General features: G+C 36.5%; 1 protein-coding gene across 2 annotated transcripts in view; it reads left to right on the forward strand.

Moving 5' to 3' along the window:
- The first annotated feature begins 6,033 nt into the window (after positions 1-6,033).
- LOC136030001 (uncharacterized) overlaps positions 6,034-27,687 on the forward strand; it is a 118,105-nt gene continuing 96,451 nt past the window's right edge. The window contains exons 1-2 of one of the 2 annotated variants that reach the window (XM_065708609.1): positions 6,034-6,127; positions 20,255-20,422. In XM_065708609.1, coding sequence (XP_065564681.1) covers positions 6,125-6,127; positions 20,255-20,422 — 171 coding nt within the window. In that variant the 5' untranslated portion in view covers positions 6,034-6,124. The remainder of the gene's footprint in view (positions 6,128-20,254; positions 20,423-27,687) is intronic. The other variant, XM_065708610.1, reaches the window with a different exon arrangement.

The raw sequence follows: 27,687 nt of genomic DNA on the forward strand, positions 1-27,687 counted from the left end.
CTGAATAAAATGGTTATCTCACAATTTTAATCGGATGACTGTGGGAAAATAATTAGCGTGGGAGGAGGCCTAGGTGCCCTCCAATTTGTACTATATACTTCATTTTTTATATATAATTCACTTGTATATAACTTCATTTCCGTTGGAATGAGCCCGCTCGCAACATTCTATGACAACTGGTTCGATATAATCAACCCTGGAAAAAAAAATCCATATTTTTGCTGATAGAAGCTTAACACTTCCACGGTAGGGTTCCCTGATAGGCTGATTCGGATGGGTGTAATTTTGGTTTTATTACTTTTATCGGGTGTTTCCCTCTATTTTCTAAAATAAGGCAATTTTTCTTAGACTCGTAATTTTAGATAGGTATCTCATATATTTAAAGTCAGCATTAAAATGCGATTTTGTTCATGTAGCTATTGGTATCAAAAATCCGTTTTTTAGAGTTTTGGTTACTATTGAGCCGGGTCGCTCCTTAGTACAGTTCGTTACCACGAACTTTTTGATAACATGAAATAAATTTGTCACTTCGCTGCGAGCAATTATTTAAATTATATTTTTCTAAATAGATCTGCATGAAGTAAAAACCCGAAAATATGTACTTTTTATTTGTAATTTCCACAATTTTATACCGCGTCTCCTGGCAAATAATGATGACCAGACGACAGGCACACACGCAGGTGAGGGATTCACCCACCTTAAATTTGTATAATGCTTAATTTTCTCAGCGAAATCTTTAATTTTCCTGTGTTTTCCTGGTATTTCTTTCGTAAGAGTTGAACCCCCCTCCTCCAAAAAAAAAATCTCGAATAACAATTTCCCTAATTTTCTCCTCGAATAATAGTTCTTTTCCAAATAAATATTCCTATTTACTTGTCGAATTATGAAGAATGAATATACATTAATCGTAATTTTCAGTGAGAAACCCCTTGAGTTTAATGACGGCAGTGAAATCTGATAACCTTGAGTATTTGTGTGATTTGCCGCGATTGAAAAAGAACTGAACAGGCAGTATAAATTCTGGAGGAGCGTCCGGCCTTAACCGTTCATGAAATACTGTAGACGTACACTTTGAAAATATGGATACACGTAGTATCTTTCTATTTAGTTCGACATCTTCTCCAGCATTCCCTAAGATTTTCAACGTAAAACCCACAGCTAGTCGGTGAAACATTCTCTGGAATACTGAACTAAATTAAAAGACACTATCTTGATCCAGGTCTTCAAAAGACCATATTTGGAATGTTTTAGGAATGGCTGTGAGTCTTAAGTTGAAACTCTGAAATGCTGAAGGAGATGTCGAACGAAATCGAAAGACATTACCTGGGTCTAGGTTTTCAAAAGGGTATCTCTGCAATTGTTCAGGAACGACTAAGGTTATTGTTCAGGAGCGACTAATCAATAAAATGGAAAATGGGGAGATGTTCAGCAGGATGTAGAACTATATCAAAAGACACTATATGCTTCAAGGTTATCAAAAGGACGTATCAGAAACATATCTGTGATTTTAAGGGTTTTAAAATAAAGCTTCTGGGAAATGCTGGGGGATATTGAACTAAATCAAAAGAAACTATATGCACCTAGTTTCTAAAGGGTGCATATAAAGGGTGCTATTTTCTAAAGATGCATATAAAAATATATGGATCTAGGTGGTCTAAAAGGAATATATGCAATATCTCAGGAACATCTATGGGGTTTGAATTGAAAATTGCAGGACATGTTGAGAGGGACGATAAACTAGTTCAAAAGACCCTATAAGTGCTTTGGTTGTCAAGAGGGTGCATCTGCAATATTCCAAGAATGTCTAAGGGTATTAAATTGAAAATTTGGGATTAGAACTTTTTCTTCATTTACTTTTAGCTTTCTCAACTGTCTTCACTTATAACTTTGCAATGATAACGCCTCTCTTGATGAACCATGTTATAACGCCTCAACAACATGCTCTTTTGACAACCTGAATCTGCACACAATGTTTCGATTAAATAAAACATAACCCTCAACATTTTCTGAAAGTTTAAACTCAATATCCTTAGCCGTTCCTAAGGTTTTGCAAATACATCTTTATGACAACTTGGATGCACATAATATATTTTTATTCCTACCCCAAAAAAATTCCAAGAATTTTTCAACTCATTACGCAAAACCATTCCTGAGATACTGTAGGCACGCTCTTTGGACAGCCTGAATGCACAAAATGCCATATAATTTGGTTCAACGTTCCATTTAACCCTCCCTGGAAGTTTCAGCCAAGCAATCTTAATCGATCTTCAGACATTGCATAAACAACCTTTTGTCAGTTTGGATGCACGCAGTGTCTGTTGATTAAGTTCAACATTTCCCTCAACATTCCCAGAAAGTTTCCATTTAATATCCTTAACCGTTACTGAGATGCTAGCGATGCGCCCTTTTGACAACCAGCATGCACACAAGTACATAGTGTTTTTTTAGTTTATTATCCTGCTTCACCACTACCTTAAAGCTTCAAATTGATACCCTTATTCGTTTCTGAAATATGTCAGATACACCCTTTTGAGAACCTGAACACATGTAGTTTCTTCTAACTTAATTCAACAGCCCCTCTCCATCAATATTCCCTAAATGTTTCAGCTTAATACGGATAGCCGTTCCTGAGATATTACATATACGCCTTTTAGACACGCTGGATACACACGGTGTCTTTTTGTTTAGTTCAACATCCTCCTCAAGAAATTCCTTGGAGTTTCTACTTAATGCTCTTATTTGTTCCTGAGACATCGTAGATGTGCCCTTTTGAAAAATTGGTTTAGCATAGTATATTTTGATTTAGTTCCACATCCTCCTCACCGTTCCTTAAAAATTTTTACTTTATGCTCTTAACGTTTCCTGAGATGTTGCAGACGCTACTTTTTGACAGCATGGATCAACAGAGTGTCTAATGGTTTGGTTCACCCCCCCCCCCGAAATTTTCTGAAATTTTCAACTGAAAATCATAAACTGTTCCTAAAATATTGTGCAAGCCCACCTAAATGGAGGGGTATGAGTGTCAAAATTTTATGGGACAAAGTATTCCCTTTTCTCCCTCCACTTGATTGCCGTCGTCTTTTTTCATATAAGACAGACGGTTAAACAATTCCCATTTTGTATTTTAAGGCCCTTGACCCAAGAGCAACAGGAGTCTTGTCATTTCTGAAGGTATATTTGTTGGACATTTTGACCATTTTGAGCAAATGCCTATCTTAAAATTTGAATTAAATGTTTTTACAGGCTATAGGAAACCCCGGTTGAAAAAACAAGAGAAGAGGGGGCTCGTTGTACTCCATTTACTTTTAACTCTTAGAAAGGGCACTGGAACTTTCAATTTACAATCGATTGAGCTCCCTTTTTTACAGCCAACCCTTCCATATGTAGTGATTCTGGTTAAAAAATACACTGAAGGGTTTTGGCTCAGTGGCATAGTGTTGCCTGTAATTTTTCAGAGCACTGTCCCTTATCGTTTTCTCAAATTCATGACCTTAAATTTTCTTCACGTAGAGCAGTAACCGGCACGTCTTCTCTTGTCAAACAGTTCGTGGTAACGAAACGTAGTAAGGAGTGACCCGGCTCAATAGTAACCGAAACTCTAAAAAATGGAATTTTGATACCAATAGTTACATCAAAAAAATTCCATTTTAATGCTGATTTTAAACATATAACTTTCATCAAGATTAGTCTTACCTATCCAAAATTACGAGCCTGAGAAAATTTGCCTCATTTTAGAAAATAGGGGGAAACACCCTCCTAAAAGTCATACAATCTTAACGAAAATCCCACCATCAGATTAAGCGTATCAGAAAACCTTAATGTAGATGTTTCAAGCTCCTATCTACAAAAATGTAAAATTTTGCATTTATTTGTTTTTTTCCCAGGGGTGATCATATCCACCCAGTGGTCCTAGAGTGTCGCGAGAGGGCTCATTCTAACGGAAATTAAAAGTTCTAGTGCCCTTTTTAGGTGAACAAAAAATTGAAGGGCACCTAGGCCCCCTCCCACGCTCATTTTTCCCCAAAGTCACCGGATCAAAATTCTGAGATAGCCATTTTATTCACCATAGTCAAAAAACCAAATAACTATGTCTTTGGGGACGACTTACTCCCTCACAGTCCCCGTGGGAGGGGTTGCAAGTTACAAACTTTGACCTGTGTTTACATACAGTAATGATTACTGGGAAGTGTACGGACGTTTTCAGGGGGATTTTTTGGTTTGGGAGGGAGAGTTGAGGTGGGGGGGGGGTTAAGTGGGAGGATCTTTCCATGAAGAAACTTGTCATGGGGGAAGAGACTTTCAATGAAGGGGACGCAAGATTTTTTAGCATTATTTGAGAAAACAATGAAAAAATAAATATCAAAAGTTTCTTCATGGAATTTTATATTACAATTTAATATTGTTATTATAATTTAAAATATTATTTTATTTTAAATATTAAAATGTTTAAAGTTTTTTCTACTGAAAGTAAGGAGCAGCATTAAAACTTAAAACGAGTAGAAATTATTGCGCATATGAGGGGTTTACCTCCTCGTAATACCTCGCTCTTTACGCTAAAGTATTTTTAGTAATTTCAACTATTTATTCTATTGCCTTTGTGATTCAAGGGCCATTCTTAAGGAATTGGGACAGAATTTAAGCTTAAGTGTAAAGAGCAAGGTATCGACGAGGGTGAACTCCCTCATATACGCAATAAAAACATACGAATGTAGAGCTTCGTTACGTAAGTTAGTTCGTAAATTACGTATATTTTTTGCTAATGAAAATGTTCGTAAAGAAAGTTAAAAGTTCTAGTTGCCTTTTTAAGTAATAAAAAAATTGGAGGGCAACTAGGTTTCCTCCCTCTTTCTTTTTTTCTCAAAATCTTCCGATTAAAACTATGAGAAAGCCATTTAGCCAAAAAAAAATTAATATGCAAATTTCGTTGTAATTATTTATGTGCGGAGAGCCAAGATCAAAACAAGCATTAATTAGAAAACGTCCAGAAATTAAGTATTAAAAAAAAAAAAGTTTTTTTTAATGAAAGTAAGGAGCGACATTAAAACTTAAAACGAACAGAAATTATCTCCATACATGAAAGGGGCTTTTCCTCCTCAACGCCCCGCTCTTTACGCTAATGTTTTTTACCGTTTTAAAAAGTAGAGTTAAGAGAAAGAGTCAAACTTTGGAGTAACGAGCGAAGCGTTGAGGAGGAAAAGCCCCTTTCATATACGGAGTAATTTCAGTCTGTTTTAAGATTTAATGTCGCTCCTTGCCTTCATTTAAAAAACTTATTTTTTTATCTTTTTCGAAAATGATCTTGCTACCTTTGATGTTTCGAAAACGGTGAACAGGAGAAAACAATCTGAAGTATCACTGATTACTTGAGCTTAGAGCGGATATAAGGCTGAAAAAATATGGTATAAAAGATATTGATAAATTTCCTTAATTCTTCTTAAGATAGTGACCAACGGATAGATGGTGGATTGAGAAATATGTGCTGGTTGTTGCCAGAGCATAGGACAGAATTATATTGAAATTTTCTTTGAGTATCATATCTTGATTTTTGTTTTCCAAGATGGGGAGCAGTTAAGGATTCAAACATATTTTACTGCCTTCAGAGACTTCTAGCAAATGGGAAAAGATAATATAATACCCAGGCTAAAGTACTTTTAGACAAATATAATAGGGAATAATCTATTATCAAGATTTTAGTTTGGCTTTTTTTTTGTTTGGTTTACCGAAAAGGCCATAACTAGTAAAAATTTTGCTTACGATGCTAATGTTACCGTATTCCTTTTAACTTTGTGGTAAATGGTAATGGTAAACATGTGTCCTGATCCGTCATCGTTTCTGGCGGCCCGCTTTACCTGGAAGACGCAAAAACAAATGAAAAAGGGCTCTAAACCACATGCTAAAAGAGAGATTTTGCATAGCATGAGTAAAACTCCCAAATTTACCACAGTTTGACTTGAAAATCACAAGATCTTTTACTATTTCAATAACAATGATATCGCCTAACAGCGGAAAAAGACGAGAGACTAGGCGCTATTTTTGAAATCGAGAACCGTGAATGTACGGAGACTAAGAATAGGCTAATCTTCATTAATGGACTCATAAGCAAAACAAAGTTTGTTACTAAATAATGGTAATATTGTTTTTCTTTTGAAGATATTCGAGAAACTAAGTTTTTTCATGAAACTTATAGGAAATAGGCTTGGCCTTCAGCCATAGGAGTTTGATAGGATTTTTGTTTGATGATCAGGTTTTTGCTAGCCTACCTTTGAAATTAGGTGGATTAAAGTTCATTTGTAATACATATGAATGCTATATTTGGATTTAGGATGTAATTTTGGGTTTATATTTGCACATTAGAGGGTGGAGGTATAGGCTATATTCTGTTAATATATAGGTTTACTGGAACATCAGAAAAATAAGAACACAGAGCACTACCATTTGATTCTCTTGCAGTAAAATTCCAGTTAATTGACTTCTTGCTATCTCAGAAAGGATTTAGGTTTGGGAAATGAAACTTTCAGGGATGAATCTACAGACTAAAGTATGTCCTGAGAAGTTATTTTGAAGCAACTACCTCCACTCCTTCTCCCTCTAGAGGGCCCTGACCTTTGATGACCTTTAAAAATGTGTGTGCTATAAAAGTGAAACCTTGCAAAATAGATCACAGCTTGGAGTGAAATAAGGACTTTTGATCCTGTTAAATCACTCCTTGTGATGACAGTTACATATGTGGTTGATTAGATTCTGTAGCATCTCAGTCAAATCTCCATGGTTTGTCACTCCACTCAGCATCCAGATGGCATTTGAATACATCTGCTGATTCAGCAGAAACAGTGTTCCCCTTGAGGTTGTTCCAGAGGTTCACAATCTGGTTTGAGAAGAAGCTGCATCTTGTTCCAGACCTTGCATAAAGTTTGCAGATTCGTTTTGGGTGTCCTTGTGTTATGTGGGAGGGGTCAATCTCCAGGAGCTCATTTTCTTGATTGGTAGAGAGGAGTTTGTGCACCTGGATTATATCCCCACATTTCCGCCTGTAGACTAAAGAGGAGAGGTTGAGTACCCTGTGCCATTCACTGTAGGGCTTGTTTTTCATACTGGCAATCAGCTTAGTGGCCCTTTGTTTAGATTTGCTCAAGCTTTACATTGTCCTTTATGAATTGAGCGGCCAGGATGATCCCCACCTCCAAACATGGTCTTACCAGTCCTTTGTAGAGCTTGGTGATTACATGTCTACTTCTGTTGGTAATGCTGTGTTTAATGATGCCTAGGGTTGTGCTAGCATTGGCTGAGATCTTCTGTGAGTGGGAGCTGAATTTCAGCTGTGATTCTACAACAACTCCAAGGTCTCTCTCCTCCTGAACATGCTCAAGTATGTGGTGATCCCAGGATTTTGGGTCATAAGGTACTGTTGCTTGGGGTTGTTGTGTCTGAAGTGTATGACCTTGCATTTTTCATCCTTGAATTCCAGCAACCATCTTTTGACCCAGGAGCAAATGTGGTTGAGATCAGTTTGGAGGGATGTTGGCAGGACTTATGAGTTTTGAATTGTCTGCATAAAGAGTGGTTTTGTTACTGGTGGTAAGGGCTAGCTCATTTATGTATACATTGAACAGGGTAGGGCCCAGGACACTGCCCTGGGGGACCCTGCTGGTGACTTTGACTTCATCAGAGAGTGCGTGACTGTTAGGTCTTGTTGTCAGTTTCACTTGCTGTGTTCTGTCCCTCAGAAAATCCTCAGTCCAACTGATCACTTTTGGACTAAGAGACAGGGTGCATAGCCTGTGAATGAGGTAGTGGTGACAGACTGATCTATATGTATTATGCTCTACAAATAGATCAGTCTACCAATATACAAGACTTATCTCAACTGTTTGTTTTTGTGCATTATATATGACAGAACAATATGTATGAAGATATATTTTTCTGCAAGCCACTAAGCTATGGAGCCATTGTGGTAAAATTCAATGCAATTGATTCTCATATAAAGAAAAAAGCTTTACAGTAAAAGAATCATTTCAGTATATACACTGATGGTGTATTGGCTATGTATGAGAAAAATATCATTGAAGTTATGAGAGTTGTGAGTAAAGTATGTGTGTATTGTGGACACAGTGTCATAGAGAAGCACCAGTTATCAAAGGATTGCCTGATGATTTCTAAACAGTACTTGATACAGCTGTGGAAATTATAAATTATATTAAAGTGAAACCCTTACAACCCTGCCTATTTCAAAAACTGTGTGAAGAAATGGGTTGCTGCATTGCATCTCTTCTTCTGTGTATAGAAGTTCACTGTTCATCATGGAGAAAAGTACTGACATGATTGGTGGAAGTCTATAATTAAGTTACAATTTACTTTGAAGGAAACACTGATTAAATTAAGCATCTACTGGATAACAAACTGATTCTCAAGCTCACTCGTTTTGTGGATATTTTTCCAAATTAAGCAAACTCAATTTGCATTTGCAAGGTTCAAACAGATCAGACTTTTTACAGTTTCATTTTTACAAATTTGAGCATTTGTGGAAAAGCTTGTGCTGCAGAAAATTTCATTGATAGTGACAAGTATAATTGTTTTGAAACATTTAAAGCTTTTGCTATTGAAAACCATATGCTGAGGATGTACCCAGGGGGGGGGGGGGTTGTCTGGTTTGACCTACACCTGAAATTTCTGCCAGAATCATATAAAACTAACAAAATGAATACCAACAAATTTTTTTCAAACAGTAATTTTGATAATGACTAATCTATTGCAGTCAGTTGGTCATATGCTGTGAAACTTGTAGTTGTGGAACAGGAAACATAAAGGGGTCACAAGACAGTTTATTTTGTTATTTTACTTTCTGACTTTGTTAAGTGAAGAACAAATCAAAAAATGAAAGGGAAATGTGATATAGCATCATCTTTTTGCACCCAAGCAAACAAGGCTAGTTATTCCTAAAAGTGTTGCTGGCAGGTTGTACACTTCTGCTGGAAATCTTCACAAGGATTTTCTTGGTTTTGTCCCATGTATTGATCTATCTGGAGAAGGTCTTGCTTTGGCAATTCTGCATTTTTTGGGGAACCTTGGGCTTGACCTAAAAAAGATGATTGGACAGGAGTATGATGGTACAGCAGCAATGTGTGGCCATCTAAGGGGTGTTCAAGCCATTATACAATAACAGTATCCAAAAGCACTTTACATCCACTATAGTGCACATAGTCTGAACCTTGTTATTTGATCTACCTGCTCTATTATCCTCTTTTATTTACTAATAATACAATTAACTGTAGACTGAAAAGACACTCCCGTAAAATCAACGATAATTTACCATGTGAGAATTCCAATAAGCCCTCAAATGTGATTTAACTCCCATATATCCCAAAAATCACTAGGAATCTTAGTAAAGTATGCACACAAAATAATCTGTATGTTGTATTTACCAATAATTTGAAAATCATAAACCTCCTAAAATCTGGTAAAGATAGAACTCGAGCTACTCGCCAAAGAGGTGTCTGTCAAATACCATGCAACTGCGGTAAATTCTGTGTAGGGAGAACTCACCAGAATTTCGAGAAACGCCTACAACAGCATAAACATGATATCATCAAAGCTTTGAATTTTAATATTATTTCTGTTTCTTTTGATTCTGCTTTAAGCTGCCATGTTTTTGAAAGTCCTAGCCACAAAATACTTTTTGAAGAATCCGCCCTTATTAGCAATAACCTAGGCATAAAGCAAGTAGTTTGAGAAGCAGTTGAAATCAGACTTAAGATTAATAATAATATTTCCTTAACTCTAGGGACTTAGGAGAATATTCACTAAATGCTCTATACACAAATTTAATTAAAAATGACCTTACGAAATATTATAAAAAACCAATAGATATTAACATAGAACCTGTCACAAATAGACCTATGGGATCAGCAGCCAAAATAGCAAGGTTAGCATTAAAAACGTGTTTTTAAATCGTTCTCTTTCATTTCAATGAATCGACTCGTTTCATCACGATTTATTTATTAGTCCTGGATGAAAGAAAGGTTGAGATGGCTAGGCCACGTTCTGCGGATGAAGGATGACAGATTGCCAAAGATTGTCCTTTTTGGCAAACCGTCTTGGGCTACATGGAAAGCTGGTCGTCCTTGTCTGGGTTGGGAAGATGTCATAAATAAAGATTTAAAGGAACATCCTGGGAGGGTGTAAAGAGAGAGGCCTTGAATAGATAAGGTAGGAGGAGGAGTGTGCGTAGTTGTGTTGGCCTCACCCAGCTTGGTGCTGCAGTGAGTTACTATTAGTAGTAGTAGTAGCTTAGGACGGCCCTTGGACATAGGGCTGAAGTATATCATTCTAATTTGTTTCCCGCTATCTTGAGGAATTCCCTGTTGCTCTTCTTGTTTTTGGTGTTTGTAATCGAAAAGCAGGGTGGTCTTCGTCGCTATTTACGCCCTTTTTGGCTAAATAGCTTTCTCAGAGTTGCCCTCCAATTTTTTGGTTACTTAAAAGGGCCACTAGTACTTGAAATTTTATTTACGAATGTTTTTGTTTGTAATAAATATGCGTAACTTACGTAACGAACTTATATATTCGTATATTTTTATTACGTATACGAAGGGGTTCGCCCCCTTGTCAATTCCTCGCTCTTTACTCTAAGGCTCAAATTTGGTTCCAATTCTTTAAGAATGACCCCTGAATCACAAAGGCCGTTTAATTAGAATAAAAAACTTTTGAAATTTTTAAAAATACTTTAGCGTAAAGAGCGAGGTATTAAAGAGGGGACGGACCCCCTCATATACATAATATTTTTTTTTCGTTTTAAGTTTTAATGTTGCTCCTTACTTTCACTTGAAAAAAATTGTTTTATTCATTTAATTTCTCATTGTTTTTTTAAATAATGCTGGAAAATCTGGGGGTCCCTTCATGGAAATTCTCTTCCCCCATGATAAATTCCTTCTTAGAAAGATCCTCCCACGTAAACCCACTCCCCTTGACCCCCCAACCACCAGATAAAACACCCCTGAAAACGTCTGTATACTTCCCAATAGCCAATACTATATGTAAAAAATGAGCAAATATCATAACTTGGAGCCCTTTCCTGAGGAATGTGGGGGATAATGTCGTCCTCAAAGACCTAGTTATTAGATTTTTCGACTATGTTGAACAAAATTGCTATCTCAAAATTTTGATCCGGTGAGTTTGGGAGAAAATGAGCGTTGGAGTGGGCCTAGTTGCCCTCCAATTTTTCGGTCACTTTAGAGGAGCACTAGAACTTTTAATTTTCGTTAGAATGAGTCATCCCGTGACATTCTAGGACCCCTGGGTCGATACGATTACCCTTGGGAAAAAAGCAAAACAAAAACCCAATAAATTCCAAAATTCCACGTTTTTGCACATAGGAGCTTGAAACCTCTACAGTATGGTTCTCTGATATGATGAATCTGATGTTGTGATTTTCATTAAGATTTTGTGACTTTTACGGGGTGTTTCCCTCTTTTTTTCGAAAATAAGGCAAATTTTTCGGGCTCGTTACTTTTGATGGGTAATACTAAACTTAAACTAATGCAGGTTTTTATTTTGGCTCATCGTGCATGATGAATTAAAACAAAATATGCATATTATTTTTTTTGGTTAAATAGCTTTCTCGAAGTTTTGATGGGACGATTTTGAGAAAAAAGGGGAGGGGAGGGACCCAGTTGTCCTCCAATTTTTTAGATACTTAAAAGGCCGCTAGAACTCTAGTTTTTATGGCACTTGGTATTAACCAAGTGACATATAGCAATCGAAAATTTATTCGGTATGTCGGTTGGTCTGTTTATTCCGGTTTTGCTAGTTTAGGCCCTTAGGCCTAAGCTAGGTATAGATAATCTAGGACGATGAAATTTGGCAGGCGTACCAGGGACCAGACCAGATTAAATTAGAAATAGTCGTTTTCCCCATTCGACCATCTGGGGTGGTGGTGGTTAATTCGGAAACATGAGGTATTTTTAACTTATGAACGTGTGATTGGATCTTTATGAAATTTTGGGTTGAGAAGGATATCGTGTCTCAGAGCTGTTATTTTAAATCCCGACCGGATCTGTTGACACTGGGGGAGTTGGATGGGGAAACCTAAAATCTTGGAAAACGCTTAGAGTGGAGGGATCGGGATGAAATTTGGTGGGAAAAATAAACACAAGTCCTAGATACCGGATTGAGGTAACTGGAACACGTCTGCTCTCTTTGGGGGAGTTGGGGGAGAGGGTTAATTCTGAAAAATTAGAAAAAAATGAGGTATTTTGAACTTACGAAGGAGTGATCGGATGTTAATGAAAATTCATATTTAGAAGGACCTTGTAACTCAGATATCTTATTTTAAATCCTGACCAGATCCTGTGTCATTGGGGGGAGTTGGGGCGGGGGAATCGGAAATCTTGGAAATTGCATAGAGTGGAGAGATCAAGATGAAACTTGGCGGTGAGAATAAGCACAAGTCCAAGATACGTGGCTGACATGACCAGACTGGATCCGCTCTCTTTGTGGGAGCAGGATGGGGGGGGGGTAATTAGGAAAAATGAGGTATTTGGAATTTACGAACAGGTGATCAGATCTTAATTAAATTTGATATTTAGAAGGAACTGGTGCTTCAGAGCTCTTATTCTATCCCGATCAGATCCGGTGACATTGTGGAGAGTTGGAGGGGAGAACCGGAAGTCTAGGAAAACGTGAGAATTGAGGTATCTTTATCTTACGAATTGGTGATCGGATCTTAATGAAACTTGATATATAGAAAGATATTGTGTCTCAGATGCTCCGTTTTCAATTCGAATCGGATTCGGGGACATAGGGGGCTGGAGGGGGGAAACAGAAATCTTGGAAGCCGGTAATCTTGGAAAACTCTTAGAGTGGAGAGATCGGGATGAAACTTGACGGGAAGAATAGGCACAAGTTCTGGATACGTAGTTGACATAATTGGAACGAATTCGCTCTCTTTGGAGGAGTTCGGGGGGGTGGTTTAATTGAGAAAAGTTGAGGTATTTTTAACTTAAGAACGGGTCTGTGTATTGGTATGTATTGGTATTATATTCCTTATCTTTATGCGACTCACTTGTATTGTTCTATTTGGAAGAACATTCCCCTCAAAGAAAACAACATCCTGATCAAGTGCCTGCATTGACAAAAGCACTAATCTCTCTCTAAATGGGATAAAAATATTATTCAAGGATAAGATGATAAGAATTGTCTAAACATCAATTGTCACTTGCATTCTTACGCAGTGTAAATGAATGAATGATTTTATTTAGTGACTAAACCTGATTTGTACTGGTGTACTCTGTGCGAAATTAGGAAGTTTACTGCTGTTGACTGGATCTTCGCTTTGTGTGGCGCATTGTTCCAACCTTCTGTTTTTATTACCAGGATTAGTATGTAACAAACTGTCTAAATAGTAAATATCATTCACACTAGTCCTTTCTAGGTAGTATATTCATTTTACTAAAAAAAATACAGCAAGAATATAATTTCAAAATAAATAGATCGGGATAAATAAATCAGGATAGAGGAGGAGCATGTACTGCTATTTTGGCCTTAGGCAACTTCATGCTCCAGCAATTTGTTAATAGTGGTAGTAGAAGATTGCAAGTTGACGTTGCTGAAGTTGCCCAAAAATGATGTCTTAAAAATACTAGTCCATTAGCGGGTAAAGTTTAGCTTTTTTTTTCTTTTTGCTTGACAGATTCATTGTTGAACTTTGATGACAGTCTTTGTTCTTCATCGCAACATCTTCGAAATAAGTTGAAACTGAAAGCAAGGGAGTGGAAGGAGCAGGCTCATATAAACGCAAGTTGAAATATAATTTTCGTTTTTGTAAAAAAATTTATTTTTCTTTTATTAATTGTAAAAACTTAGTCTTATATATAGTCGCATTTTTGGGTGGCACATTTTCTTTTTCTATTTTCTTTTTCATTTCTCTTTTTCTATTTTCTTTTTCTATTTTCTTTTTTTCATCTATTTTCTTTTTCCAAGCTCGATAATTCTTGTTTCTTTCCAAGATCGTATTAAGCTAGGTGATATATTTTGAAAAATGTGAACTAAAAGAGGTGAAATTTCCAATTTTCTGGAAACTTTTGTTTCCCATCTCATAATTCGATCAAACAGTTCGTGGTAACGAACTGTAGTAAGGAGCGACCCGGCTCAATAGTAACCAAAACTCTAAAAAAAGGAATTTTGATACCAATAGCTACATCAAAAGAATCGCATTCTAATGCTGATTTTAAATATATAGGTTTCATCAAGTTTATGAGCCTGAGAAAATGTTCCTTATTTTAGAAAATAGGGGGAAACACCCCCTAAAAGTTATAGAATCTTAACGAAAAACACACCATCAGATTCAGCGAATCAGAGAACCCTATTGTAGAAGTTTCAAGCTCCTATCTACAAAAATGTGGAATTCCGTATTTTTTGCCAGAAGGCAAATCACGGATGCATGTTTATTTTTTTTTTTTTCAGGGGTGATCGTATCGATCCAGTGGTCCTAGAATGTTGTGAGAGGGCTCATTCTAACGGAAATGAAAAGTTCTAGTGCCCTTTTTAAGCGACCAAAAAAATTGGAGGGCACCTAGGCCCCCTCCCACGCTAATTATTTTCCCAAAGTCAACGGATCTAAATTCTGAGATAGCCATTTTATTCAGCGTAGTCGAAAAACCTTATAACTATGTCTTTGGGGACGACTTACTCCCCCACAGTCCCCGTGGGAGGGGTTACAAGTTCAAAACTTTGACCAGTGCTTACATATAGTAATGGTTATTGGGAAGTGTACAAGCGTTTTCAGGAGGATTTTTTGGTTGGAGGCAGGGGTTGAGAAGAGGGGAATATGCTGGCGGAACTTTCCATCGAGGAGTTTGTCATGGGGGAAGAAAATTTCCATAAAGGGAGTGCAGGATTTACTAGCATTACTTAAAAAAAAAAACAATGAAAAAGTTTTTTTTTAGCTGGAAGTAAGCAGCAGCATTAAAACTTAAAACGAACAGAAACTATTACCCATATGAGGGGCTCACCTCCTCCTAATTCCTCGCTCTTTACGCCAAAGTATTTTTAGTAATTTCAACTATTTATTCTGCGGCTTTTGTGATTCAGGGGTCATTCTTAATAAATTGGGACAAAATTTAAGCTTTAGTGTAAAGAGCGAGGTACTGACGAGGGGGCGAACCACCTCATATATGTAATAAAAACATAAGAATACAAAAGTTCTTTACGTAAGCTAATTTATAAGTTACGTATATCTTTTACTTATAAAAAGATTCGTAAAAAATTAAAAGTTCTAGTTGCCTTTTTAATTAACAGAAAATCGAAGGGCAACTAGGCTTCCTCCCCCGCTCTTTTTTTCTCAAAACCATTCGATCAAAATTATGAGAAAGCCATTTAGCCAAAAAAATAAAAAAAAATACAAATTTCGTTTTAATTATTCCTCTGCGGAGAGCCAAAATCAAAACATGCATTGATTCAAAAACGTTCAGAAATTAATTAAAAAACAAGTTTTTTAAATGAAAAAAACTAGCGACATTAAAACTTAAAACCAACAGAAATTACTCCGTATATGAAAGGGGCTTTTCCTTCTCAACGCCCCGCTCTTTACGCTAAAGTTTTTTACTGTTTTAAAATGTAGAGTTAAGAGAAAGAGTCAAACTTTAGCGTAAAGAGCGGGGCGTTGAGAAGGAAAAGCCCCTTTCATATACGGAGTAATTTCTTTTCGTTTTAAATTTTAATGTTGCTCCTTACTTTCATTTAAAAAACTTGTTTTTTTTATTTAATCCAAGGATAAGATGATAAGAATTGTCTAAACATCAATTGTCACTTGCATTCTTACGCAGTGTAAATGAATGAATGATTTTATTTAGTGACTAAACCTGATTGGTACTGGTGTACTCTGAGCGAAATTAGGAAGTTCACTGCTGTTGACTGGATCTTCCCTTAGTGTGGCGCATTGTTCCAACCTTCTGTTTTTATTACCAGGATTAGTATGTAACAAACTGTCTAAATAGTAAATATCATTCATGCTAGTCCTTTTTAGGTAGTATATTCATTTTACTAAAAAAATACAATAAGAGTTTAATTTCAAAACAAATATTAAAACAAATAGAGCATTTGAATTTGTTACAATGGGGGATTTGTAGCCGTCAATTCCTTGTGGAGGTGGAGGAGGAGTGTACGCAGCTGCATTTTCCCAGGAGGCTTGATATATGTTCACTGCTTTATGATTGGTTCTGTTTTCCGATTAGTGCAGTACCGTACTATGCATAGGATTTTGATTTAGGAGTGTACAAGAGAAAACAGTCAAACAAATGTTGCTATTGAGTTTCCCTTAACTCACTTAATTCCAAATCCAATGTTGGAATGTCTAGAACTCTGCTAAATACCTACTATGTTGAAATTAAGGGCACAGTATTGACAGTTTTATTAGAGGGGGTGGGGGGGTTAAGATGTACAGCAGTGTAAAAGTTCATTATGGAGAAGAATACCTCCTCGTATCTGAGATATAGGAACTTCGTCTTCTCTCTCCTGAAGAATATGAAAACTTAGTTGTCAATATCCCCTTAGTATAAACCGGCTGTGATCTCACCGTGCCTGCTTCCTATTATTTATGACTGCATGGCACAAAAGCTATGAGAGAACTGAGCTGAAATGAATTCACTATGCAAACAGTAAAAGTAGGGATTATGTAAGGCTTTGGACTATTCCCTTAGTAAGTACATAAAAACGGGATTCATATGATAGTGTGAGTTATTGCAACAGTTGTCGGCGCTGAATAAATGATATTTTGTATACAGAGTTAACAGACTTGAATTGCTTAGGCAAAATAGCTCAAGCGTAGTGGATACAGCAAGATCTGAGTTATTCACATCAAACAGGTGTGCGATATTTGTTAAAACACAAACAGAAAAAAAAAACACTTTTGAATAGAAGGAAAATGGGGAAAGAAGACATAGAAGAAGGAGAGTAGATTTCAATTATCTCAATATAGGAGCTTATCATAACGTATGTACTAGCTATTAAAGTGGATCGGATACAATTGACAGAAAAATACGCTTTTGAGTAAAAAGTAAGTAAGTAACCTAAGGTAAACGTTAAAATCTAAAAAAGAATTTGTGTAAAACTGATTGGCTTAAATGAAAGTTTGGCTCAAACTGAGTCATAAGTGCCAAACCTAGGATTCATGCATTTCTTTCGAACTTAAATATTTATTATTGAATTAGTCAGTTTATTACTGAACATATTTGTTCAGCAAATTATCGAACTGACTTATTTTCAAACATCAAATATAATCTAAAATGTCATTATCGATCGTACTTTAGTTTGATATGAGTGTATGTTTAAATAACTACGATTGGTATTTTTGAAGACCACACTGCCTCTCCATGAAGTACAAATGACAGTTCAATAAGGATAAATCCTTTTATTTGACACTGAAACAACAAAAAAAAATTCTGGATATTCTGGTCATATACACAGAGTATCTGCTGAAGACGGTCAGAGTCAATGTGACCGAAATATCCAGAATTTTAGTTGTTTCACTTCCAAATAAAAGAATTTGCTTATTGAGCTGTTATTTGTAGACTACAATTGGAGCTAATAATTTGTATTATCTTTCTATTTTTATGGCACTTGGTATTAATCAAGTGACATATAGCAATTGGAAATTTATTTGGTCTGTCTGTCTGTCCCGGTTTTGCTACTTTAGGCACTTCCAGGTAAGCTAGGACGATGAAATTGGCCAGGCGTATCAGGGACCGTATAAGATTAAATTAGATATGATCTTTTTCGTGATTTGACCATCTGGGGAGAGTGGGGTGTCGGATAATTCGAAAAATAGAAAAAATGAAGTATTTTTAACTTACGAACGGGTGATGGGATCTTAGTGAAATTTGGTGTTTGGGAGGATATCTTGTCTTAGAGCTCTTATTTTAAATTCCGACCATATCCAATGACATTGGGGGGGGGGACCTAAAATCTTGGAGAACGCTTAGAATGGAGGGTTTTGGATGAAACTTTGTGGGAAAAATAAGTATAAGTCCTAGATACGTGATTGACATAACCAGAACGGATCTGCTCTGTTTGGGGGAGTTGGGGGGGGGGGGGTTGATTCTGAAAATTAGAAAAAATGAGGAATTTTTAACTTACGAAGGAGTGATCGAATCTTAATGAAATTAGAAGTTTGGAACAATATTGTGTCTCAGAGATCTTATTTTAAATTCCGACTGTATCCGGTGACATTTGAGGGAATTGAGGGAGGGAACCTAAAATCTTGGAAAACGCTTAGAGTTGAGGGATCGGGATGAAACTTGGTGGGAAAAATAAGCACAAGTCCTAGATACTTGATTCACATAACCGGAATGGATCCGCTCTCTTTGGGGGAGTTGGGGAGGGTTAATTCTGAAAAAAGAGGTATTTTTAACTTACGAAGGAGCGATCGGATCTTAATGAAATATGATATTTAGAAGGATATCGTGTCTCAGAGCTTTTCTTTTAAATCCTGACCGGATCTGGTGACATTGGGGGAGTTGGGAGGGGGGAGCCTAAAATCTTGGAAAACGCTTAGAGTGGAGGGATTGGGATGAAACTTGGTGGGAAAAATAAGCACAAGTCCTAGATACGGGTTTGAAATAACCGGAACGGATCTGCTCTCTTTTGGGAAGCTGGGGGGAGGGTTAATTCTAAAAAATTAGAAAAAATGAGAGATTTTTTGACTTTAGATAGAGTGATCGTATCCTAATGAAATTTCATATTTAGAAGGACCTTGGAACTCAGATCTCTTATTTTAAATTCCGACCGGATCCAGTGTCATTAGGGGGGAACGGAAATCTTGGAAAACGCTCAAAGCGGAGAGATCAGGATGAAACTTGTTGGAAAGAATAAGCACAAGTCCAAGATAGGTGACTCACATAACCGGACCGGATCCGCTCTCTTTGGTGGAGTTGGGGGTGGGGGGAGTAATTCGGAAAAATTATAAAAAATGAGGTACTTATAACTTAGGAACGGGTGATCAGATCTAAATAAAATTTGATATCTAGAAGGATCTTGTGCTTTAGAACTCTCATTTTAAATCTCGACCAGATCCGGTGACATTGAAGGGAGTTGCAGGGGGAAACCGGAATTCTTGGAAAACGTGAAAATCGAGGTATCTCACGAATGGTTGATCAGATCTTAATGAAACTTGATATATAGAAGAATCTTATGTCTCAGATGCCCCTTTTTTCAAGTCAAATTGGATTCGGGGACATGGAGGGTTGGAGAGGGGAAACAGAAATCTTGGAAAACCCATAGAGTGGAGAGATCGGGATGAAACTTGATGGGAAGAATAAGCACAAGATATAGATACGGGATTGACATAATTGGTACGGATCCGTTCTAGTTGAAGGAGCTGGGGGTTGTTAATTTGGAAAAATCAGAAAAATTGAGGTATTTTTAACTTAAGAACGAGTGACCGGATCTTAATGAAATTTGATTTTTAGAAGGAACTCATGTCGTAGAGCTCTTATTATAAATCCCGACCAGATCTTCTGACATTGGAGGGAGTTGGAGGGGGAAACCGGAAATCTTGGAAAACGCTTATAAATGTCGTAGATACGTGATTGGCGTAACCGGACTGGATCCGCTCTCTTTGGCGGAGTTAGGTGGTGAGGCTCAGTGTTTTGGCAAGTTTGGTGCTTCTGGACGTGCTAGGACGATTAAAATTGGTAGGCGTGTCAGGGAGCTGCACAAATTGACTTGATAAAGACGTTCTCCCCGATTCGACCATCTGGGGGGCTGAAGGGAGAGGAAAAATTGAGATATTTTTTACTTACGAGGGGGTGATCGGATCTTAAAGAATTTTGATATACAGAAGGACCTCGTGACTCAGAGCTCTTATTTTAATCTAAACCGGCATTAAGTCTCTGATTTTCCTTTTAAAGCAATCTATTGATTCTTAGAATTTTGCTAGAGCTCATACCATATGAGTTCTTGGTTCTTCCGACCTCGTCACAAGTGCCATATGAGCTCTTAGCCCTTGTTTTATAGGTCAAACATTCTAAAGCTTAAAATTGAGTCGCGAAACTTTTAAAGAAATTTTTGGTAATATATCCTCGATAACTCTTTTGATTTTATAGTTCGCCCCTCTTCTATATTTTTAAAGTGAATTTCAAATATGTAGATATACCGAAAAAAAAAATCTAATTTGTAAAATCCTTTCAAATGAAAATTCAAAAAAGAGGACATGCTTTTGATTTTCTTGATTGTCTTGATTTTTGCTTAGTTTTTATTTTTCTAGGCTAAAGCAGTATCGCCGATGCTTTTCAAGCTTAGAGATGAACTGGTTACGATCCAAACAAGTTTACTAAGTTTGAGCCCAGACCACGATAGTGATTTGGCTTTTTCTTTGTCTAATGTCTTACAAAAAATTGAAATAAAGATTAGGTCAACCAAATGGAAGAAAAAGGTAATTGAAGTACTGATTCATTTATAGTTTAATGCTATACTTTCTGATTATTTCTTTCTAATCTTATTGTATTCTATTCATTGAGAACTTTATATTTACATGATTTTAAGGGGGCCAAAACTTTTTCTCTGCCCATGAGCGGTTTCTTCGGGCTTGTGGCGGGCATGACCATGATTGGCAATACTGTAGATACTATTTTATTCACTACTGTCAGGTTCTAACTAATCCAATAACCAAAAATGAAATGGAAAAAAAAATATCCTTAAATGATGGCTGTTATGTTTTGAAAAAAAGTATCATTTAAGTCAAAGCGTTCGTCACGATCGTTTGAAGAATTTTATGAATGATAAGCTGACTTTTACAGAAGATTAATACAAAAGCTAGTTTTTTTCAACAGAAAGTAAGGAGCAACATTAAAACTTAAAACGAACATAAATTATTACGTATATGAAGGAGGGTTGCCTCCTCCTCAACACCTCGCTCTTTGAACTAAAGTTTTTTAGTACTTTTAAAAAAGTATTTTATTGTTCTAATTAAACGGCCCCTGTGTTTCAGGAGTCATTCTTAAAGAATTGGGACAAAGCTCGAACTTTAGCGTAAACAGCGAGGTGTTGAGGAGGATGCGACCCCCGTCATATAGATAATAATTTCTCTTCGTTTAAGTTTTAATGTTGCTCCATACTTTCAGTTGAAAAACTTCTTTCTTTAATTTAATATGAAAAAAACTTCGTTTTCTTAAAGAGTTAAAGAGGCTGCGTCCCAAAGTCGAACCTTAAAACGTACAGGAATTAGAAGAGGCAGTTGGGGGGCTGCCGCCCCCCAAACCCCCCGCTTTTAAAGACTCTTTTGTACAGGTTTTTTGTTTTTTTGCTAACCCCCCGCTCTTGGCTTCGGAAAGGCCCTCTTTTAATTAACAAAAAATTGAAATGAATGAATAATGGAATAACTTCGAAAAATGTTAAACACAAGAGGACAGGAGAACCATTGCGCCGAAACTAGTAATTAGTAACAATGAAGTCCCCCCCCCCCAAAAAAAAAACCTGTACAAAAGAGTCTTTAAAAGCGCGGGGTTTGGGGGGCGGCAGCCCCCCAACTGCCTCTTCTAATTCCTGTACGTTTTAAGGTTCGACTTTGGGACGCAGCCTCTTTAACTCTTTAAGAAAACGAAGTTTTTTTCATATTATTTCTGTACGTTTTTCTACAATCCATGGTGGATGTAATTTAATAATTCCTGTACTCCTCGTAGAGGAATTAGGAGAGGAAGTTGGGTGGCTGCCGCCCCCCAACCCCCCCGCTTTTAAATCATTGTATAAAATAGAAAAAAAAATAGATAGAATGACCGAAGTGTTTCTTTTGCTCATAAGAAGCTAATATTCTGTTATCTCTCAAATGATAAGCAGTCCAGGTGTTAACAAAATTATACACTTTTATTTTAATCGCTACGTCCAAAAGCCTATAATAAAGAATTTATTCTAAAAATGCCTTCTCATATAGGAAGCATCTTTAGGTAATTATAGTAAATTATATATTATTTATCTTATTTAGCAACTATTTATATAAAATAAGTAAATATCCACGTTTCATTAAATCGAGAAAAACTTAAACTTCTTCAAAACATTTGAAAATTCACCTAAAAATTGGCAATGAGCACTTAAAGGCTATAAAATATATACTTAAAGCACATTTATATCACACTTATTTCGGACATCGCTGAGGACTGCCCCAGTTGCAAAGTCCCCAACAGGGTCAAAAGTCAGTTCTTTTGGACATGTATCTTACAGCTCCAGTCAACTCGTGCATTTCTGGAATGGAGCTGATTTTTATGATGCTTGCAGTCATTCTCGCCGTGCCGAGCTGATTATTTTGATGTACTTGAATGTTGATATTCGTAACTTTTAAGAATTTCAAAAATTAACATGGGACTATTAGACTATTAGGACTATAAGAAGACTATTAGGAGAGGCAAACCCCCCGCTTTTAAATACTCTTTTGTACAGGTTTAATTTTTTTTCATATTAATTCTGTACGTTTTTCTACAATCCATGGTGGATGTAATTTAATAATTCTTGTACTCCTCGTACAGGAATTAGGAGAGGAACCCCCCCCCCCGCTTTTAAATCATTGTATAAAATAGAAAAAAAAAATAGATAGAATGACCGAAATGTTTCTTTTGCTCATAAGAAGCTAATATTCTGTTATCTCTCAAATGATAAGCTGTCCAGGTGTTATCAAAACTTTTTTGATGTTGTGAAAAAAACCGCCCGTAAGGGACTTGAACCCTTGACCCAAGGATTAAAAGTCCCACGCTCTACCGATTGAGCTAATCACTTGCATGTGTGTAAATATAACTTCTCAATTTTAAAAATTTCAAATTAACATGGGCTCTTATGGAGAGAAATGCGTTAATTAAGTAGCTAATGCGTGGTTTCTGGAAAACAGGGAAGGAGTTATCGGATCGAGCTGAAATTTCGCGGATAAGCTCCTGGGCCGTAGGGGACCTTAACTTGTGAATTTCAGCCCAATCGGACAACGTTAAAAGGGGGGGGGGTTGGGGGGTCGAAACTTTCGGGGGGTTAAGATTTTCCTACGAAACTTTCCAGGAAAATTACTCGGAGAATTCCGCATCGAATGAGTCTTTGTACACCCAGATCCGATGTCGGATGTGACCTGTAGGCGTCTAGAAAAAAAAGAAAATGAATTTTAAGTGGCTATGCGTGGTTTCTGGAAAACAGGGAAGGAGTTATCGGATCGAGCTGAAATTTCGCGGATAAGCTCCTGGGCCCTAGGGGACCTTAACTTGTGAATTTCAGCCCGATCGGACAACGTTAAAGGGGGGCTGGGGTTGACGGGTCGAAACTTTCGGCCAGATTTTCCCCATGAAGGAAAAGTTGGAGGGGGATGAAATTTTGCAGGTTTCTTAGTTGGAGCTCGGGCTACGAAATGCATCCCTCCCCATCCCTCTGCGACCACTGGAACCGAAGATCGCTTAACATTGTCGTGGGTCGCCTCTTTATAGAGGCACGAGTGTGCCTCCTTGATTTCTGATCGTTTTTTAAATAATGCCAGGAAATCTGAAGCCACCCTCACAGAGAAATCCCCTCACCATGGAAATATCCTTCATATAGATAATAATTTCTGTTCGTTTAAGTTTTAATGTTGCTCCTTACTTTCAGTTGAAAAACTTCTTTTTTTAATTTAATTTCTGATCGTTTTTTAAATAATGCCAGGAAATAAGAAGCCACCCTCACAGAGAAATCCCCTCACCATGGAAATATCCTTCATATAGATAATAATTTCTGTTCGTTTAAGTTTTAATGTTGCTCCTTACTTTCAGTTGAAAAACTTCTTTTTTTAATTTAATTTCTGATCGTTTTTTAAATAATGCCAGGAAATCTGAAGCCACCCTCACAGAGAAATCCCCTCACCATGGAAATATCCTCTAAACAATTCAATCCCATGTGAGAATTTACCCCGGGCAATTACTCTTAATTACTCCGCGAGTAAATTGAGACGGAAAAGAGAAAGCAAAACATGTAAAAAGAATTTTGTATAAGAATTCTTGCAAATTCCCGCCGTGTATAATTTTCCCTGACAAGTTCACTCCCTGGAAACTTCCCTTCGCATGGTTTATTCCCCTGTGGAAAAACCCTTGGCAGAAAATCCCCCCCTCACCTGAAAATGTATGAATGCATCCCAATAAAAAACACTATGTTTTAATCACGGGCATTTTTTATAACCTAAATATCTTTCCCCTGGGGCTGTGGGAGGGGAGGGTGTCATGTTGTACCCAAAGACATAGTTATTGGGTCTCTCAACTATGATGAACAAAATGTCTATCTCAAAAATTTGATCGGACGATTTTGGGAAAGAAAGTGGCGGGGAGGTGGCCTAGTTGCCGTCTAATTTTTTCGGTCACTTAAAAAAGGCACTAGAAATTTTAATTTCCGTTTGAATGAGCCCTCTTTTCATATTCTAGGACCACTGGGTGGATACGATCATTCCTAAGAAAAAAAGAAACAAATAAACACGTATCCGTGATCTTTCTTCTGGCAACAAATACAAAATTCCACGTTTTTGCAGATAGGAGCTTGAAATCTATACAATAGGGTTCTCTGCAACGCTGAATCTGATGGTGTGATTTTCAGCAAGATCACTATAGGGGGTGTCTCCTCTTTTTTCGAAAAGCAGGAAAATTTTCTCAGGCTCGTAGCCTTTGGGTAAGACTAAACTTAATGGAAATTATATATTTGAAATCAGCATAAAAAGCTGATTCTTTTAATATATTTATTAGTATCAAAATTGTTTTTTTAAATTGTTTTTAGAGTTCCGGTTACTATTGAGCCGGGTGGCTCGTTACTTACAGTTTGTTACCATGGAATGTTTGAACCACAATATTCTTAGATTTTTCTTTGGTTTTTATTACGTATATGAGGTTGCCCTCTCATCTCTTTACGCTAACCTGTTACCTCGCTCTTTACGCTAAAATGCTTGTGATTGTAAAAACCTGATTATTCTAATTAAACGGTCCTTGTGTGTCAGGAGTCATTCTTAAATAATTTGAACAAAAAGTCAAACATTAGCGTAAAGAGTGAGGTACTGAGATAGAAGGCAACCCCCTCATATACGTAATAATTTCTGTTTCGTTTTAAGTTTTAATGTTGTTCCTTACAAACTGAAAACATACAATATCTTTGGTTTATTATCACATAAAAATCATAGGTAATAAGCTGCTTAAGATAATTAAATGCTAAAGTTGGCCAAAAAATAGCACAAACAAATTATTGTTTATATCGGTCATTATTTATCAAAATTCTAACTTAAACGTAAAGAGCGAGGTGCTGACGAGGGGATGAAACTCTCTCATTTACGTAATAGGAGGGGGTTCGCTCACTCGTCAATACCTGGTTCTTTACGCTAAAGTTCGGATTTTGTTTCAAATCTTTAAGAATGCCCCCTGAATCCCAAAGGCCATTTAATTAGAATAAATTGCTCTTTTGAAATTACTGAAAATGCTTTAGCGTAAAGAGTGAGATATTGACGAGGGGGTGAGCCTCCTCATATACATAATCGTTTCTGTTAGTTTTAAATTCTAATGTTGCTCCTTGCTTTCAGTTGAGAAAACTTGTTTATTTTATATTTAATTTCTTATTGTTTTCTAAATAATGCTGGGAAATTCAGTGCCTTCTTCATCGAAATTCTCTTTCCTTATGAAAAATCCCTCCATGTAAAGATCCTCCCACGTACTCACTAGAAAAACTCCCCCCTGAAAATGTTTGTATACTTCCCAATAACTAATAATATATGTAAACAATGGACAAACTTCATAAATTGCAGTCCTTCCCCTGGGGACTGTGGGGGATTAAGTCGTCCTCAAAGATATAGTTATTAGATTTTAGGCTATGTTGAACAAAATGGCTATCTCAAAATTTTGATCCAGTGACTGGGGGAAAATGAGCGTGGGAGGGGGCCTGGTTGTCCTCCAATTTTTTTTTCACTTACAAAGGGCACTATAACTTTTAATTTCCGATTGAATGAGCTCTCTCGTGACATTCTAGTGCCCTTGAGTCGGTACGATCACCCCTGGGAAAAAAAAAATAATCACGCATCCGTAATCTTTCTTCTGGCAAAAAAAAATAATAATAAATTCCCCATTTTTTGCATATAGGAGCTTGAAAGCTGTACTATAGGGTTCTCTTCTACTTTGGATCTGATGATGTGATTTTCGTTAAGATTCTAAGACTTTTAGAGGGTGTTTCTCCCTTTTTTTCAAAATAAGGGAAATTTTCTCAGGCTTGTAACTTTTGATAAGCTGGACCAAACTTGATGAAACTTATATATTTAAAATCAGCATAAAAAATGCGATTCTTTTGATGTATCTATTTGTATCAAAATTTCGTTTTTTAGAGTTTTGGTTACTATTGAACCCGGTCGCTCCTAACTTACAGTTCGTTACTACGAGCTGTTTGAAAAACTAACGGCTTTTCGGGGGGTTATTTTTATATAGCGTGGAAGGTAAAACAAAACAAATTCTAGTTCAACTCGGTATTAAAGTGCCAAGGACATTGAAAATGAAACGTAATGGCACACAATAACACGCCATAGATTTCTGGCATGATGTATGATTTTTTATTATTTTTTTTTTTACTACATTTTTTTTATGCTCGTTACAAATCCGTTTGTAATCCTTTTGTAACAAATTGTTACAATCCGTTTTGTTCTATCACGTCAGGTTTTCATGATATTGACAGAAATATGTTTTTTAATCCCCTTCATTGGATGAAACATAATAGAGAGATGTTTCGGGTTCATTCGCATATTAGTTTTTAGATCTGTACTTTTACTAATGTAGTTTTTCATGCTGATTACAAATCCAAAAACTGTTTTGCTACGTCAGGTCAAGTTTCACTGGGGAGGAGGGCACGTCAGGACAAACACACTGGCGAGGAGGGAGATTTGAAAAAAGGCGAATTACCCGAAAAGATAAAAAATGTGAGATTAGTAGTAGGTAAAAACAAAAGAGGCTAGCTTCTTTACATACTCTTTTTAATATAATTTTTTTTAAATAAACTCTTTGAAGTATTTATGATCATCATTTCCCATCTGTAAGAAAAGATTTATGAAACGAAAATAAAAGTGCTTCATACAGAAAATAAAGAACCCTTTGTTATTGCTTATGTCTTTTGTATTTCCCTGTACAAGAAATTCTTTTCCACTCTTTTATCACTTTAGCTTGATTAGCTCGTTCCTTGCCTCATTTATAAATGACATTTATCAAAGAATAAAGACTGGTACCCAAAAATTTAAACAACAAAAGACATACAAATAAAACCTGATTTTCTTGAATTCCATGTCTCGATATTCTATATACTTTAAAACATTATAAATAAACAATTACGTAAGCATAAACAGAGTCGATAGGTAAAGAAAGACAGTCCAGTATCTATTTTCTTTTTCCTTTTTATCATCTTTACTTCTAGAAGTTTCGTTCTTTAACTATTTTCTTCTTTATCTGTATCTTCATTTCTTCTGTGCGTTTTGTTCTTTATTCTTTTTTTTCTCCATCTTTATCTCCTTTTCTTCTAGAGGTTTTTTATTCTATCTATTTTATTTTTTATCTTTATCTTTATCTTCTTTTCCCCTAGAGGTTTGTTCTTTATACGTTTTCTTTTGTATCTTCTTTGCCTTTAACTTCTTTTCTTCTAGAGGTTTTGTTCTTTATCAATTTTCCTCTTTATCGTCCTAATCTTTATCTTCTTCTCTTCTAG

Source organism: Artemia franciscana, chromosome 8, assembly GCF_032884065.1.
Source record: "Artemia franciscana chromosome 8, ASM3288406v1, whole genome shotgun sequence".
NCBI classification, from domain to species: Eukaryota; Metazoa; Arthropoda; class Branchiopoda; order Anostraca; family Artemiidae; genus Artemia; species Artemia franciscana.